Consider the following 16,401-nt stretch of genomic DNA (forward strand, 5'->3'; position numbering starts at 1 on the left):
CTTTACATATTTCATATAATCCTCAAAACAGCCCTAAGAGGCAAGTATCATTATTACCTCACCTTGCAGTTGAGGAAACTGACATGCAAAGAGGCCTCAGTAGAGCAAGGAAGAGGCACCCGAAACTGGTTCTCTGAAAATCTGGAAAGGCATTGGTGGAAGCCATTTTTCACTCTTCCACAGTCACAGTGTTTGGATGGCTGGTTCCAAGAATAAATTTTCAGATCCACCCAAAAGGAAAGGAAAAAGCCCTGACTCAAAAGAGAAAGCCCCCAACAGGGGGGCTAAATATAGCCTATTCAGACACTGTCATCCCACAGATTCCAGTCTCATCGAAATCCCATTGGTCCTCTAAGATTTCCAGCGTCTCCAGAAGCATAAAACCAGCATGCGTAAAAACTAACACAAAATACAAAACCAAATGGCTTTTTCCTTCTAGAGTTTATACTGAAGGTTTGCAGAGATGCACTGCTTCTAGGAAGAAGGAGAGGGACCTAAAAAAAATGTACCCCACGCTGAGAGAGGAGGGAGGAGAGCTGGGATCCATTATATTTTTAAACTTTTAACACACTGATTTCTGTTACTCTCCCACCAGTGTGAAATTTCAGCCAACAGAGGCCCAGAGCAACACCCAGGCATTCAGAGCTTAGGGATTTAGTTTGGGTTATTGTTGGTTAAAAAGAAAGAGGCACCAGATTTGCACTAACTTTGCCATCATCCCACCCCAAAGACGACCAAAACTAGTTCTGTAGGATCTCTCCCGTGCCCTCCAACTCAAGCTGCAAGGAATTCCCACTACACCTCAGACACAGAATGCTGAGATCAAGATTCTTGTGAAACCTAAAATGACGCACTCAATGGCTGGCTTAAAAATAGTCTGGGGTCCCAAAAAAGAATCCTAAAAAGTGATGAGCAAATGCAACAATTAAAATCATTCTCACTGCCAGTCTCTGTGAAAATTCCTCTTTCATTCAGCTCCACCTCTGAACATTTCATTCTTTTCACTGGTAACAGATCTGGGGTCAGTTTTTCCCAACGCAGTACAGCAGCATCTGCAATCTCCTCGGTGGTGTGAAGAGTGAGTAACAGTACAGGTAATCAATGTGTGTAAATAAAAACCTGTGATGCTGAAACAGGGAGGGGAGAAGTAGAAACTCAGAAATACCAGGTCCCTGGTGGCGATGGTGGCGCCCCAGAACATTCCCCCCCCAACCTCCAAATGAATTTTGTAACTATATGTTTACAAAACTGCAGGGGCTTCTAAGTGATTTCATCACTGCATCTTTTCTATTGAATTTCTAAATGATGATGATCCAACATGTCCAGGGTCACCTACATCCAACAGGTGGGGTGAATTTCCAAAATGATGTTGGAGGTTTCACCCATAGGGCTGTCCCTGGCAGAATAAACAAATCCAACAGCGAGATCACATTGTAAGATATAAGATGAAAGGAAATCGTTCTGATTCCAACCCCAAATTGTCATGGAAAGGGCAATTAAAGCTCTCCCACCCAAAAACAGGAATACTTCAATTCCATCTTCCACATAAGAAATACACAGTTTTGTTTGCATGGACTTTTTTTTCTTTTTTATGAGAATCTTAAGCATTCTGTTGGGTCATGAACAGAAGCTCATTTCATGCTCTAGAGATATATTTTGAACTACCAAAGGTAAAACAGTGTATCTTCAAATACAGTGAGCAATATAAACACAATCTAGGGGAAAAGGATCATGAGTAAATTAAAACAACAAATATTTATCGAGTGCCTGGGCCTTAATACTGAGAGGCCCCTGTCGGAGAGCTCCCTGAGCTTTCTGTGAGAAGCAGAAAGATGCAATTACAGTCTTCCTGAAAAATAAGCAATTAATCACACACTGCTTCAGATTAATTGCAATGCCTGAGAGCCCTCACATCATTCTGCCTTTGCCCCTGAAATCTTATTCCCTCACATCCTTCCTGGTTTTTCAGATCACTGATTAGCACCCCAAGCAAGCTTTCATTCTGAGCCAGCTAGCCCACTGCTAACCAGAACCAGAACTCTCCACGCACCGCCGTCCAGTCCGACAGGTGACCTTCACTGTGCTGTGTGTGTCAAGGTTAAGCTGCCCACTAACCATGCATCCTTTAACGTTGGGCCTCCAATTCTGCCCTGCTCTTCGATGCTGGTACAAAACCTCCCAGCCCTCCTGGGCCATTTCAAATCCATCTGATGGCACATTCAACAGCTAGTGAGCTTTCTGCCTCTCCTCCCATTATCCAGATTGCTTTGGGGATGCAGAGCAAATTAGCCCGAAAGGTACAGCCAACACCACCAAAATCCAACCCCCAATTTTAATCCCAGCCCCCAGGGAGAGAGGAAAGAAGGGTCCCCTCGGTCTCTTGCAACACAAGCAGCTCTCTCAAATTCTATCGCAGCCCACAGCCTTACCTCCCATCAAGTGCCCAGTTCCCCCCAGCTGTCTGAAATCTTTCCAGGAACATTACTGTCAAAATAGCACCCATGGGGAGACACTATCCAAGAACCTACGTGACATTCCCTCAAATCAATATCTGAGTTACGAGCACAACAAATCAGGACTAAATGCTGCCAAGAGAAGATAAAATTCTACTCGTTTTCTAAGTGGGCAGCGACCGATCACCCAACATTACCCTGAGAGCCTCCAAGCAAGGGAGCTGGGGCATTGGGGGAATAACACAGCCAGTCCAAGACCTTCCCAGGGAACTCGAACCTCTCAACGCAGAATGTCATCGGATCAGGAGAACGAAGCAAGACACTGAGCTCTGACATGCAGAGGCTACTGCATTTTAGAGAAATTCCAGGAGGCTGGAAGCCAGGGACCTCCCCCCGCCCAACCCCATCCCCAAGTCCCAAGTGCCATACTAATGCGTTTTTCTTTAGCTTTTTCAAGAATGGAGAAAGACTGATCATGTCAAGAGGTTTACAGTAATATTTATACTTCCATTTTCTAGTCTCCCGGTTTGTTTTTTCCCTTGTGAAGCCCAGTTTCTGTGAATCAATGACTCGGCTACATCATACTCCCTCCTGCTGGCTCACAGTAACGGGGCTCTCTCTGGCTGCCAGTGCTTTGCCGGCTCAGAGGCTCAGCTGCCAGATTCCCCAATCTCGCAGCAGACTTTGAGCCGAGCCGAGTACCATCTCTCCGTTAGAGCTCTGGTACAGCCACTTGCAGCTCAGGTAACCCCATCGGGAAACCTTTAGCTCGTGAGAAACGGATTTTAGGATTCTTTTAATACTGCCAAGAGAGCAACCTCCACCCACCCACCTGAGAGATAGAGGGATACACAGATGGAAAAATAGATAGACAGTTCATCTTAACCCCGCACGTTCCTCCCTTCACCGAGGATCTGCACTGCTAGGTATCTCCCACTGTCTCCTCCCCCCTAAAGAAGACCAAAGACTGAAAAACTAACCCAAAGTACCCGATTGACAATTACGATGCTATGGACAGGAAGGGGTACCTTAAACACAGCAAAATGAGAATATGAACAGTCCACCCCTCCCAAAGCCCAACCAGGTCAACTGCTTTCCAAACGCAAGCTGATTAACAGCTTTCCTCCACCGCACTCCCCCCAGCCTGCCACGGCCACTGCCACCGCCGCCACCTTTGGGCTCTATGCCTTGCATCAATGCAGGTCCCTTAGAAAAGTCAAAATTTCACTTACTCAGATCTATCAAGAATTCCCAGTGCCTTGCTATACGAAAACCCCACAAACGGCAGTTCTTCTCCTGAGAAACCTGAGGGGTTCAGCTGGCACGGAGAGGATGAAACCCACGAATTCTTCTCTGGTTCATCAAAATTGGAGGTGTCATCATCAGACTTGAGGGTGGGAACGAAGGGGGGAGGAGCTGGTTAAAGAAAAACAAGAAGGGGTGGGGGGGGAGAAAAATTCAGCCGGATTCAACACTGTTGCGGAGAAGAAAATCGTCTCACTCCTTCAGCGTTCCCGATGGCACTGCAGCGCCTGCTTTCAATCTAGCTCACACACAGGCAGACCCAGCCTCTGCTCGGCTCTTACAGCAACAAGAGATTAACCCCTTCCCTGCCAACATGGCCACCAACCTGCAGACGGGCTGCCTTCCCTGCTGGGGTAAACTGAAGGGTAAACTCAAACAGGTCACTTGGTAGAACGAAAAGCACTTGGGGAACTTGCCTGAGCAAGCCACTCGTTCCTGATATTTCCAGAATGATGTTACAGAGCATCAGATGGCTGGTGCTGGTGTACCAGATGACCTAAACCTATTTATTTCCTCTTCCAGACAGGTCCAAATTATTAATATTTAGTGCAAATCACTGGGATAAGATGGAATTTCTACATTTCGTGGATTAACTGGAGTGAGACGAAAGAACAGGAGAGAGGGTTTGGGAGGCATGTAACTCGTGTTAGGATAGCACTGCAGTCTAGCCCATTCATATCCGGATGAGTATACTCGGAGCACTTATGTACCACTTTTTTTTTTTTTTTGCTCATTATCTCTCCTCCCCAGCTCGATCATGCCCCCTGAATCCGCCGCAGTTTAATCAGCATAATGAAATGCCAGCCAGATAAAGTTCTTCCCGATGATGTACGGCACCCCTGTGCACTGATGGTGTGGATGGATGGCTGCGTCCTACCTCATTAAGGCATGACTCCTGGCTAGGGACGTCTTACATCTTCTCCACTTCCTGCGGACCTACTAAGCTCTCTCGGTCAGGGAGTTGGACACTTGTTCATCGTCACCAGGAAGCCACTCATTGTGGTGGGCTCCCAGGGGTGTAGCCAGCCAGAAGCGTTACCATGGCTGCGGGCTGAGGCGTCTGTGGCAGGTGGGCCAGGTGAACTGGAGAGCCGGGCATCACACCCCCCGCAGTGCAGGCTTCATGCTCCCCACTCTGTGCGTGCGTGGTCTGGGGGTAACCCCACCTGGCCACCTGCGTGGCAGGGGCCAGTGCTGATCTGAGTGACAGAGCAGCATGAGTCACGGCCAGAGCTCTTGAGAGCGCCCCCTAGGACAGTTGTCACAGCCCTTCCCAGCCCAGGCTTCTTTTTTAACTCCTTGCTTTCTGGACAAAAGCTGTGTGCCAGATAGGAGCAGCAGTCTATTTTCCGCTTACAGACTCCAAAGAATCTGGCTGTTTCCAAAGTTCCCCAATGACAACAACAACATCGGAAGCAGCAGGCAGCATCAGGAAGGAGACAAAGGTGAAGGGATGTGGAGCGGGAGGAGATGAAGCCAGAATGAGGAGGTCTGGCAGCTCCCGGGAAATGCAAAAAAGAACATTCTCAGAACTCAGGTGCGTTGAGATGTGGCAGGAGACTGAAAAATGTAAAACGTACACTTCCCGAAAATTATTTAACACCTCGAAGCTCTCAAGAGAATATAAATCTTCCATGTTAGTGTCAGACTCTACTTGCGTAACATGTTAAAAATTAGTTGATGGAAAGAAAAATTACATTGAATGCTTCAGCCCACCTCCCATGTGTACTTTCCATCAACATGGGCTCAAATCCAATCGGATTTCAATTACCCAATACCTTTTTTTAAAGCAAAAAAGAAAAAAAAAAAAACACCTTTTAATGGAAATTATACTTCATGAGGATAAAAAAGAGAAGTTTCCCATCCCAAAATAAGGAAACTCAGGTAAAGACTGAGGAAATGTATGGAGAGAGATTTGCAGATGATATTAATATGGAAGCATCATGGCTGGTGGTGCAAACTTTGACTAAGTGGGTTCAAACCACAGCTCCACCACTTACCAGCACTGTGACCTTGGGAAAGTGCCTTAACCTCTCTGAGCCTCAGTTTCAACATATAGATAATTTCCTCAAAGGGCTGCTGGGAGGTTTAAATGAAAGAAATTTATATAAAGTGCTTACTGGTACAGTTCTTAGCATACAGTAAACACTCCATAAAGACTACCTGCTATTAGAGTAGGAATAAAGAGGTAGACATAGAGAATGGACTTGAGGACTTGGGGTGGGAGGGAGAAGCTGGGGCGAAGTGAGAGTAGCATCGACATATTTACACTATGGAATGTAAAATAGTTGGCTGGTGGGAAGCAGCAGCATGGCACAGGGAGATCAGCTCCGTGCTTTGCGATGACCTAGAGGGGTGGGATAGGGAGGATGGGAGGGAGGCTCAAGAGGGAGGGGATATGGGGACATGTGTATGCATATGGCTGATCTGCTTTGTTGTGCAACAGAAACTAACACAGTATTGTGAAGCAGTTATACTCCAATAAAGATCGATTAAAAAAAAAAAAAAAGACTACTTGCTGCTGTTATTGCCCACATGACAGATGTTTATGACAGATCCTGCAGTTAGAAGGCTAGTGAGATACAGCAGAGTCTGTGTTGAGTATTCTTCTTTCCTGCACAAGACACAGACACACTCACGTGGATGTTTGTGTTAATCATATCATTTCATTCTTAGCAGAAGTTTAATTCCCTTTCCACTATATACTAACTTATCTTTGGGAGACTGAAATAGAATTCCATTTCTGAGTGAGGAGTTTGATTAACATAGGGGCAGGAGCCACCCTCTGTGAAATAATTATGACTGAGAAATTCCGTACTGTAAAATAAGATCACTCTTTAAAACTCCATCACACTCAAGGCTAGCCCATGTAGTGGAGATTAGATAAAGGGCCAGGTAATCTTCAATAAGAGGGAGGAGAAGTCAACATGAAATGCCCCAGCTGCTAATAAGCGAGATACTCACAGGACAGATGAAAAGCTAAGAATGTCAGAGCCTCTAGACAGGTAGTCAGTTGGGTACAATGGGAAACTCTGAAAAGAGGGGCTTCTAGGGGCCACATTTGGGCAGGGAAAAGAGCCACAGCCTCAAGCCAAAGAGAAGTGGGGGAAGTGGAAATCCTCAACCTAAGAGAAAGTGATGGATGCTCACCCTTGCCCAGGGCCCTTTAGAAGAGAAACAGGGCAGCTATTAAAACTGTAGCCCCAGGTAGGGTGTCTGCGTTTACAGTATCCTACATGGTGAGGGAACTATAAGCCAAGAAATTATCAGCAATATTGGTCCAGGATCCCTTAGGGCACTGGCAGATGTAAGTGGATAAAAATCTGTAGGGCCACGTTCACAACCCAGGGCACACAAGACTCCTTCCTTCTCTCCCTCCCTCCCTCCCTCTCTCACTCCAACACACACACACACACACACACACACACACACACACACACACACTCCCAACTAGAAATGAGTTCACAATAAAAAAGTAAAAACCAACAACTACACATAACAAGAAAAAAGAAACCACCCAAACTACCACGAAGGAGCATCAGCAGATACAAAAGTGGGAGAATTAGCCCCCAAAAAATTGCAGATAAGAGAACAATCTAAAATGGACCATAAAATAAATTTTCATTCATTATCAAGGTAAATGAGTAGAAATTCTAATAAAAGAACAAGATACTCTGGAGAAAAGACAAAGCACATTTGAAAGGAACCAAATGGAACTTTTAAAAATGAAAAACATGATTGCTGAATTTAAAGTTTAAAACTCACTGGTTGCATTAAACAGATTAGACACAGCTAAAGAGAAAGTTGATGAACTAGCGGATAGATCTGAGGAAATCACATAGAACCATGCTTCACAAGGTGTGATCTGTAGACTGGCAGCATCAACAGCATCACCAGGGAGTTGGTTAGAAATACAGAATGGCAGGCCCTACACCATGCCCACTGAATCAGCACCTGCATTCTAAAAAGATCCCCAGGTGATTTGTGAGCACACTGCAGTTGGAGAAGTGCTCATACAGAATGTGATACACAGAGACAAAGAGACAGGAGACAGAGAATGAGAAGGTTCAATGCACCTCTAATAGGAGCACTGGAAAGAGAATAGAGAACTAGCTCAAAATCTGGATGCCACATTTTAAAGGATTATATAATCTAAAGATGATCAAGTATGTGACCACATCTATCTTGGGGGGTTAATTCTCCTCTTTCTTGTACCTTATGGAAAAAGTCCCTTTTTTGATCCTCATAAAACATGATTTTTTTTTTTTTTTTGCTTTAAAAAAGGTATTAGTAGGTCACTGAAATAATTGGATTCGCATCTACGTTGATGGAGGTTTACAATGCACCTGAGAACATAGCATAGTGCCAGGCACATAGCAGGTGCACAATAAATACATGCTGAATAGATATATAATTAAACGACTAGAAAATGGCTCCTGCAAAGAGTGCACCTGGCATAATGCAGGCCATGAAGAAGTTACTGGATGTTTGAGTTCAATGAAGAGGCTTTAAAAGTAGAGATTGTTCTGTCTGAAAAATATGTTAATGAGTGCCTATATTAATATTTCCTGATAGAGTATAATGAAATCACCATCTCACCCCCCCAACATGCTCACTACATTCAATAATGACAAATAAGAAGTCATACATTAAGATCTGTTCATTAGTAAAAGCCACTTAAAAAAAAGAAAAGGAAAAAACCTTTCCCTATATACTTTTTAAATAAATCAGCCTATGCTTGAGGTCACATCAGGGCACATTCTCCTCAGTGACAGGGGCTACACAAGTACATTCTGGAGGATCCCTCTCCCCCCCACCAGTTATAAGATAGATGGCAGAACAAGGTTTTCAGAAACAAAGAGCTATTTTAAGAACGGTAGTTAATCTCCCTCCTATAAATTCTCTCCTTTTTAAAATCCTGACATTCACTAGATGCTTGGTGGAGGGGGGCGGGGTACGGAATGTATTGTCTTCAAAAATACTCACGAAGAAAAAAAAAAAAAAAACAAGGAAAGGAGAGGCAAATGGATTCATCCTCCCGGCCCTACTTCTTTCTTCTAACACGCTCCATTGAGCTCCATTTTTCCCATTCAAACTTTTAACTTCTCGGCATACGAGACAAACATGAATATTAAAAACGCAAAAGATTTTTCTAATTTTGGTCTAGTGTTGATCATCTGCTTTCCCCACTGGAACACAAGCTCCATGAGGCGAAAGACGACGCTGTGTTCACCATTATACACCTAACACCTAGAACAGTACCCATATGTCCTGATTCAAGGGTTCATATCTATATTGCGAAAGGAATGAATCAACAACAAGAACCTTAGACGTGGGATAATTTCTTAGACCTAATGGGATAGTTCATGCCATACACCACTTCAAGGAACTCAGAGTACCCAATTTAGTCATGAAGAACTGGCACATTAAAAACAAAAACAAAAACCTGAACCTAGATGTAGCTCATAAAGCTCCCATGACGTTTAATCATCACTATGGGTTACGGACACTGGTGCTGGGTTGTGTGTGGCAGAGTTAGAAGATGAATAACAGACAACATAGTGTCAGAAAGGACAAAGGCACATGAATAAATACTGTGTGATATCGTGAATCAGGACAGTGCCTGGAACGCAGTGGGCACTCAATGATATTAAATCAAAAACATTTTCAAGTTCATTCTATCTACCATGGTGTTCCACACCTTAAAAAATAAATAAAAAGTACTCAATTGATTAATTAGATGCTACGTTCAAATCTAAAAGAAAGGCTACCTAAAAATTAGCTGTCTTCCAGTTCGTTAAAATCTGAGGCACCAAAGTGCTCGCACTTATCTACATGATGAAGACAGAACTGCAAAATAAGTGAAGGGGAGGCTGTTTGTGTCGTTTAAAGGTCAAGATGAGGCTGTGAAAAGCGGAGAGTGCGTAAACAGGATGATGGCCATCGTGTGCTGCTGATGGGGATACACTGAGTGTTGTGTGTTCCTGTGTCATGGAGGTGATTGAATCTCGAGAGTTAGTTAAAAGATGTCTTCACGGGCTGGAGTGGGGATGAGTGCTACTTTAGAAAAGCCAGGGAACAGTAGCCCAAGAAAGCTGTGGGTAATGAGGCTGGGAAGTAAATGCAAGCGAAATCCTGGCTGGACCCTGAAGCGGGGAAACCCTAGATTGGATTGACAGAAGGGATTATTAGCAAGAGTTTAAGAGTGCTGCGCTGGTGTCAGTGCCTGAGACTGATAAGATCACTTCAACAGTGATGGTAGAAAGAGGTCGATGCTAGGAACTGCTAAAGGACAAGTCTACAATAGTTAACATGACAAATTCTATACTAAGGAAGTGATAACAGGAAGGGAGAGGATGCGGATTAACAGGAGGCATGGCAAAAAATGTGACAACTGATGCAAGAGCAGAGATTTTAGGAATATCAATGACCGACTCTTACGATGGGAACAACTGCACGAGAAAAAGGTTGCAACAGAAAGAAGAGCGAGATATCCAATATCGGAGATCTCATGGGAATGAACCAACAGAATAAATTAGGGGACAGGCAAGTAGAGCTAGTTACTAAATACACATAAGTAATTGAGCCCATGAGAACAGATTATATCTCCTGAGCCTCAAGCAAGCCCTCAACTTTCTCCCCTCCGCGTAGGAAGTGGTCAGATATAACTTGTCCAAACAGCCCACTGTATATGAAATGCAAAAAGAAGACAAATCGGATCCAGTTTCCAATAGACTTGAGTAAATAAAAAATTATCCCACATCTTTGCTTCCCAAAAGAGCCATAAAAAGACTTTAAGGTAATGTTGATTTGGCTGGTGATCAATTTTTACAATGGTGTCTCCAAAGTAAATGAATAAGGAAGTTTTAGCATTACTAAAGGATGCTTCCATCCATCAATCTCAAGGATGCCAGGGCTTGGCTGCCAATAACTAAGCAGGTTTCCTCTCTGGGGGCAGATACAAGATCTCGAAGGAGTTGTGTGCTGTCTGAATCTCGCCATTCTCAAAAGCCATGTTCCTACAGGCTGCTTAATATCGAGTTTTTGGTAAACTACTTATGTTTTCCCACAGAATTATACTTTTAGGGATGCCTCCTCTCAATTCTGGATCACACTTCCACCAGCCTTCTAACATTGTAGCGTCACTTTGTTTTCCCTCCTCCCTTCTGGTCTAGGTAAACAGCGACCTGGGAAACACCTACATAGGATGGAAACACTCAAAGAGAATCCTTTCAAACTGCAACTAGTCATGACCGTATTTCTCTGCAAAGCTGGATGTGGATACGTCCAGTGTGGGGCGCAGGTGGAGGCCCCGAGAACATACTTGAACAATAGTTCATGGGCTTCCGTTTCCCGGGACCTGCTCGATCTAGACCCCAACAACTTCCCCTTCCAGCACCTCCCCCCTTGAATTACCTACACTTAAGGACACATCAGATTAGATTCATTCTTTTCTACCCTCAAGACCTCTGTGGTATCCTTTTCTCCAACATGTGCAGGGGTTGGGGGGGGGTGTTTTTTTCCTCCAACATTTTTTAAATTTATTTTTAAGTTTTTATTATGAAAATTTTCGCATGCACCAAAGTGGTACGGTAGTAAAATGAACTCATGCGTGCCCCAACAGCTTGTAACATTCTCGTTTCATCTCATCCCCACCCCTATTTTATTTGCACGTGTGCCGATTATTAAAAGCAAATCCCAAAATAGCAAGTTATCAAAGAAACAACAAAAAATATTTTCCAGAGGGGAAGAAAGATATGTTTCATATGAAAAGTACCATCCAAGTGCTGACTGGAAAGAATACAAAGACCTAGGTACAGAGCTCTAAACAGTTCCTAAAAACAAACAAACAACAAACAAACAAACAAAAACTACAATAAAAACAAGCAAATATGGGCTTCCCGGGTGGCGCAGTGGTTGAGAATCCGCCTGCCAATGCAGGGGACATGGGTTCGAGCCCTGGTCTGGGAAGATCCCACATGCTGCGGAGCAACTGGGCCCGTGAGCCACAACTACTGAGCTTGCGCGTCTGGAGCCTGTGCTCCGCAACAAGAGAGGCTGCGATAGTGAGAGGCCCACGCACCGCGATGAAGAGTGGCCCCCGCTTGCCGCAACTAGAGAAAGCCCTCGCACAGAAACGAAGACCCAACACAGCCAAAAATAAATAAGTAAATAAATAAATAAATAAAACAAGCAAATCGGGCTTCCCTGGTGGCGCAGTGGTTAAGAATCCGCCTGCCAATGCAGGGGACACAGGTTCGAGCCCTGTTCAGGGAAGATCCCACGTGCCGCGGAGCAACTAAGCCCGTGCACCACAACTACTGAGCCTACGCTCTAGAGCCCGCGAGCCACAACTACTGAGCCTGTGCTCTAGGGCCCGTGTGCTGCAACTACTGAGCCTACCTTCTAGAGCCCATGAGCCACAACTACTGAGCCTACGCTCTAGAGACGGCGTGCCACAACTACTGAGCCTGCGCTCTAGAGCCTGCGAGCCACAACTACCGAGCCTGCGCTCTAGAGCCCGCGTGCCACAACTACTGAAGCCCGGGTGCCTAGAGCCCGTGCTCCGGAACAAGAGAAGCCACCACAATGAGAAGCCCGCGCACCACAACGAAGAGTAGTCCCCGCTCACTGCAACCAGAGAAAAGCCTGCGCACCACAACTACTGAAGCCTGCGCACCCAGAGCCCATGCTCCGCAACAAGAGAAGCCACCACAATGAGAAGCCCACGCACTGCAAGGAAGAGTAGCCCCTGCTCGCCACAACTAGAGAAAGCTCATGCACAGCAATGAAGACCCAACGTGGCCAAAAATAAATAAATAAATTTATTAAAAAAAAAAAAAAAGCAAATACATGTATTTGTACATGCTAGATGGAGAACAAGGTAAAAGAATAAAGATATCCATAGCCAGCTCATACACAATGCTCATAAAAAGCAATGATGAAACAGTCACTCATTCATCAAAAAATTATAATGGAGCAACTATTATTTTTCAGTCATGGTTCCAGGTGCTTGAAATGTATCTATGAAGAAAACAGAAAAAATGTTCCAACCTGTTCTCTACCATCAATCATTTTGAACCTAAGTGCCAATGGCTAAATGAGCATTCAAGTGACAGGGTAAAATAAGTATCTTTTTAACATTCAGAGATTCAAGAGATTTATCAACCACAGACTAAGTTGAAAGAATTATTAGAATATATATTCAGATGAATAAAAATGTAAACCCTCCCCCCCCCACCAAAAAAGCAAACCCCAGACGTCATAATAATTTCACCCACAATTACTGCAGCAGATATCCCTAACTTAGGGTTTCTTAACTGTGGCACCACCGACATCCGGATTAGAGAATGCTTTGTTGTAGAGGACTCCCATGTGTATGGTAGGGTGTTTAGCAGCGTCCCTGACCTCTACCCACTAGAAGCCAATGCCACCGCAAGTCATGGCAACCAAAAATGCCTCCAGACACTGTCAAATGTCCCTTAGGGGGACAAAATTGCCTCCAGTTAAGAACCACTGCTCTAACAGATAAGGATTTTTAAAAACCATGACCATAATACCTTCATCACACCCAAAAAATTAATAGTAACTCCTTAACGTTATCTAATACCATGTTTTTGTTCAATTTTCTCCAGTTGTCCCCATAATATCTCTTTACATTTGATTTGTCTGACTCAGGATCCAATCAAGGTTCACACACTGATTTAGTTGGTATGTCTCAATCTATAATCACTGACCTTTTTTTTTTTTTTTTAGTAATATTTATTGGTTTAAGAAACTGGATCACAATGTCCCTGCAGAATTTCCCACATTCTGGACTTGGTTGATTGTATCCTTGTGACATCATTTAACACATTTCTCTGTCCCCCATGTTTCCTGGAAACTGGCAGTTAAATCCAGGGCCATCTGTACACTCATATTCGATTTCTCTTGATGAGAATACTCCCCAGGATGTGCTGTCTACTTACTAGCCCATGACATTAGAGGGCACACATGTCTGCTTATCTTTCTTTGTGTGATGTTAAGAATGATCCATGGGGTCCAGTGAGACCAGCCTGGTCGCTCCCCCATGAGGCCCCCTCCCATCTTTCACTACATATCTCAGCAACCATGGATGATCACTGCCTAGAATCATTATTTTATTAAGGGCTGAAAAATGGTGGTTTTCTAATTTCATCATTCTTTCTACGTCTATTAGCACATTAACAATTTGGTTACCCTGGAATATAGTTCAAATATGAAGGCGGGATACATGCTTGGTTCTTTCCCTATACTTAGCAACATTCAGAGTACTGAGGTGGGGGGGGGGCCTTAGCAACTGCCAGAAGCGACCAATGAGACTTCTTTTTTCAGTTGCCACTATGAACGAGTGAATTTTCATATATGTCATGGGTTTCAAGCCACTGCAGTCTTTATGATGCTTATGTTGTCCCATCTTCGGCCAGGAGAAGCCCCTCTACTAGATACTCTTGTCAGAAAAGTCAACTCAGACTCTATTTTAGCTTTGGGGGCTACTTTCCAGTTTACAGGGGCGGGAAAAACACCACCCACCACCATCAGCCCCTACGGAAGAAGCAAAGAGACAAACGTGGGGATAGTCTATAAGACAATGACCTGGGTTCTTTGTCAAGTCAATGGCATGGGGAAAAAAAATTATATATATATACAGAATTTTTTAATTTAAAAAAATGTAAAAATGTAAGCCTATCTCCACAGCTAACTATACTCCAAATTATGAGTGCCTTTAAATCCACCTGTTGGAGGGTTGGCAAGATGTGGAGGAACTGGATTTCTCCCACACTGTCGGTGGGAATGTAAAATGACACAACCACTTAGAAAAGTTTGGCAGTTTCTTAAAAAGTGAAGCATACACCTACCATATGATCTGGCCACTCTAATCCTAGATACTTACCCAAGAGACATGAATGCACATGTCCACAGACTTGCTCATAGAAGCTATACTTCAAAGAAACAACTCAAATGTCCATCAGCAGATGAATGGATAAACAAAATGTGGTATATCCATACAATGAACTGCGATACATGCTATAACATGGATGAATCTCAGAACAATGATGTTGAACGAAAGAAACCAGGCAAAAAAAGAACATATTCTATGACTCAACTTATATAATGTTTAGAAAATACAAACTAAACTACAGGGAGAGGGAATTCCCTGGTGGTCCAGTGGTTAGGACTCTGTGCTTTCACTCGATGCTTTCCCCAAATGAAGAACCAGGTTCAATCCCTGGTTGGGGAACTAAGGTCCTGCAAGCCATGCAATGCAGCCAAAAAAATTTAAAAATTAAAAAAAAAAAAGTACAGTGAGAGAAGGCAGATCAGTCATTGCCTGAGGGGAAGTAGGGGGAGGGTGGTAGGGAAGGGTTACAAAGGGGCACGAAGAAACTTTAGGCGGTGACGGATGTTTATTATCCTGAGTGTGGTGATTTTTTCGCAGGTATATACATATGTCAAAACTGAAACTGTGCACTTGAAATACGTGTGCTTATTGTCTACCTATTATTTCTCAATAAAGCTGCTTCCGACCATTGGGACGGGAGAATATTTTGTCCCCAATCGTTCCTGGTCTAAGGAGCTTCCACTCAGGCGCCTTCACCCCATAATGAACACATCTAGTCTCACCCCTTGACTCACTCCTCACCTAGGGAAGGAGGAACTCATCTGACTCAGCAGAGCTGGGCATTTATCGGGCTGTTGTACCGGAGACAGGGTTACCGTGCCTCAAAAGCAAGAAGCGGGCTCAATGCTTCTTAGGGTACTGCCTACACCCAGGCCTGGTGGGCACTCGGCCATCGGACGGCTCTTGCCCTCCTAACCCACCAGGCCCACTGGGGCGAGGCCTCCTTGTCCATGAGAGAAGGCCCACCACGCTCCTCTGGTAGGGCATAAATTTACCGGAGATCCGCATCAAAGGCTTTTGAGCGCCCCCCTTGCCAAGAGTAAAGTGGCTATTTTGGTCCCTGTGTGGCCATCAGTTCTTTGTGTGTGTCCTTTGTTAGTCAGAATTTTGAAGCTAGGAACAGTGGGTCTTGGTCCCCAAACTGCTGATGCTGTGGTTGAATGTTATCCTTTTCTTTCCATCCCCAGGGACCAACAGAGTCGGGCACTCTTTTCTAAAGTGAAGACACTGAAATTTGTTCCCAAACCCTCAGTGGCCATGAGCCACCTGGACCTCCTACTCTTCGTGGTCCAGCTCTGATCTCTCCTGACTCCTGCCAGCCTCCCTCTTTAGTTCTGTCCGAACTCCGCCCTCGGAAAATGAGCGTAAATGCAATCGCCGCACTTCACAGAACTGACTGGAAAGCTGGCTGCTGAATAGAGTCCCAGATGTTTAATATAATGTTGAATCTTTGGCCAAATCATTTCCATGTTTCCTGGAAAACCTTCCAAGCAAGTGAGAATTGAAGGGTTGACGACTCCAATTTACGGGCTCTCTAACAAACCTATTCCCCGTTTCCCGTCTTCTCCCAGGAAAGGCATGAATTTGCCTCACTTAGAAATGATTTTCTGAACTGGGATTTAGCACTGCAGCACTGGCTTACACCAAGAGGCGCCATGAGAAGCGGTCCTAGGGAAATCCCCAGGGCACGTATTCGAGGGGTGTGCTCCACCACGTCACAAG

The 16,401-nt window shown here is 44.4% G+C and overlaps 1 protein-coding gene across 1 annotated transcript in view; it reads right to left on the minus strand.

Annotated features, from left to right (window-relative positions):
* CIT (citron rho-interacting serine/threonine kinase) overlaps positions 1 to 16,401 on the minus strand; it is a 164,514-nt gene that overhangs the window by 94,717 nt on the left and 53,396 nt on the right. The window contains 1 exon segment of the mRNA XM_082417032.1: positions 3,686 to 3,869. Coding sequence (XP_082273158.1) covers positions 3,686 to 3,869 — 184 coding nt within the window.

The sequence above is a fragment of the Balaenoptera physalus genome (genome assembly GCF_965194825.1).
Source record: "Balaenoptera physalus genome assembly, chromosome: 12".
Classification (NCBI taxonomy): domain Eukaryota; kingdom Metazoa; phylum Chordata; class Mammalia; order Artiodactyla; family Balaenopteridae; genus Balaenoptera; species Balaenoptera physalus.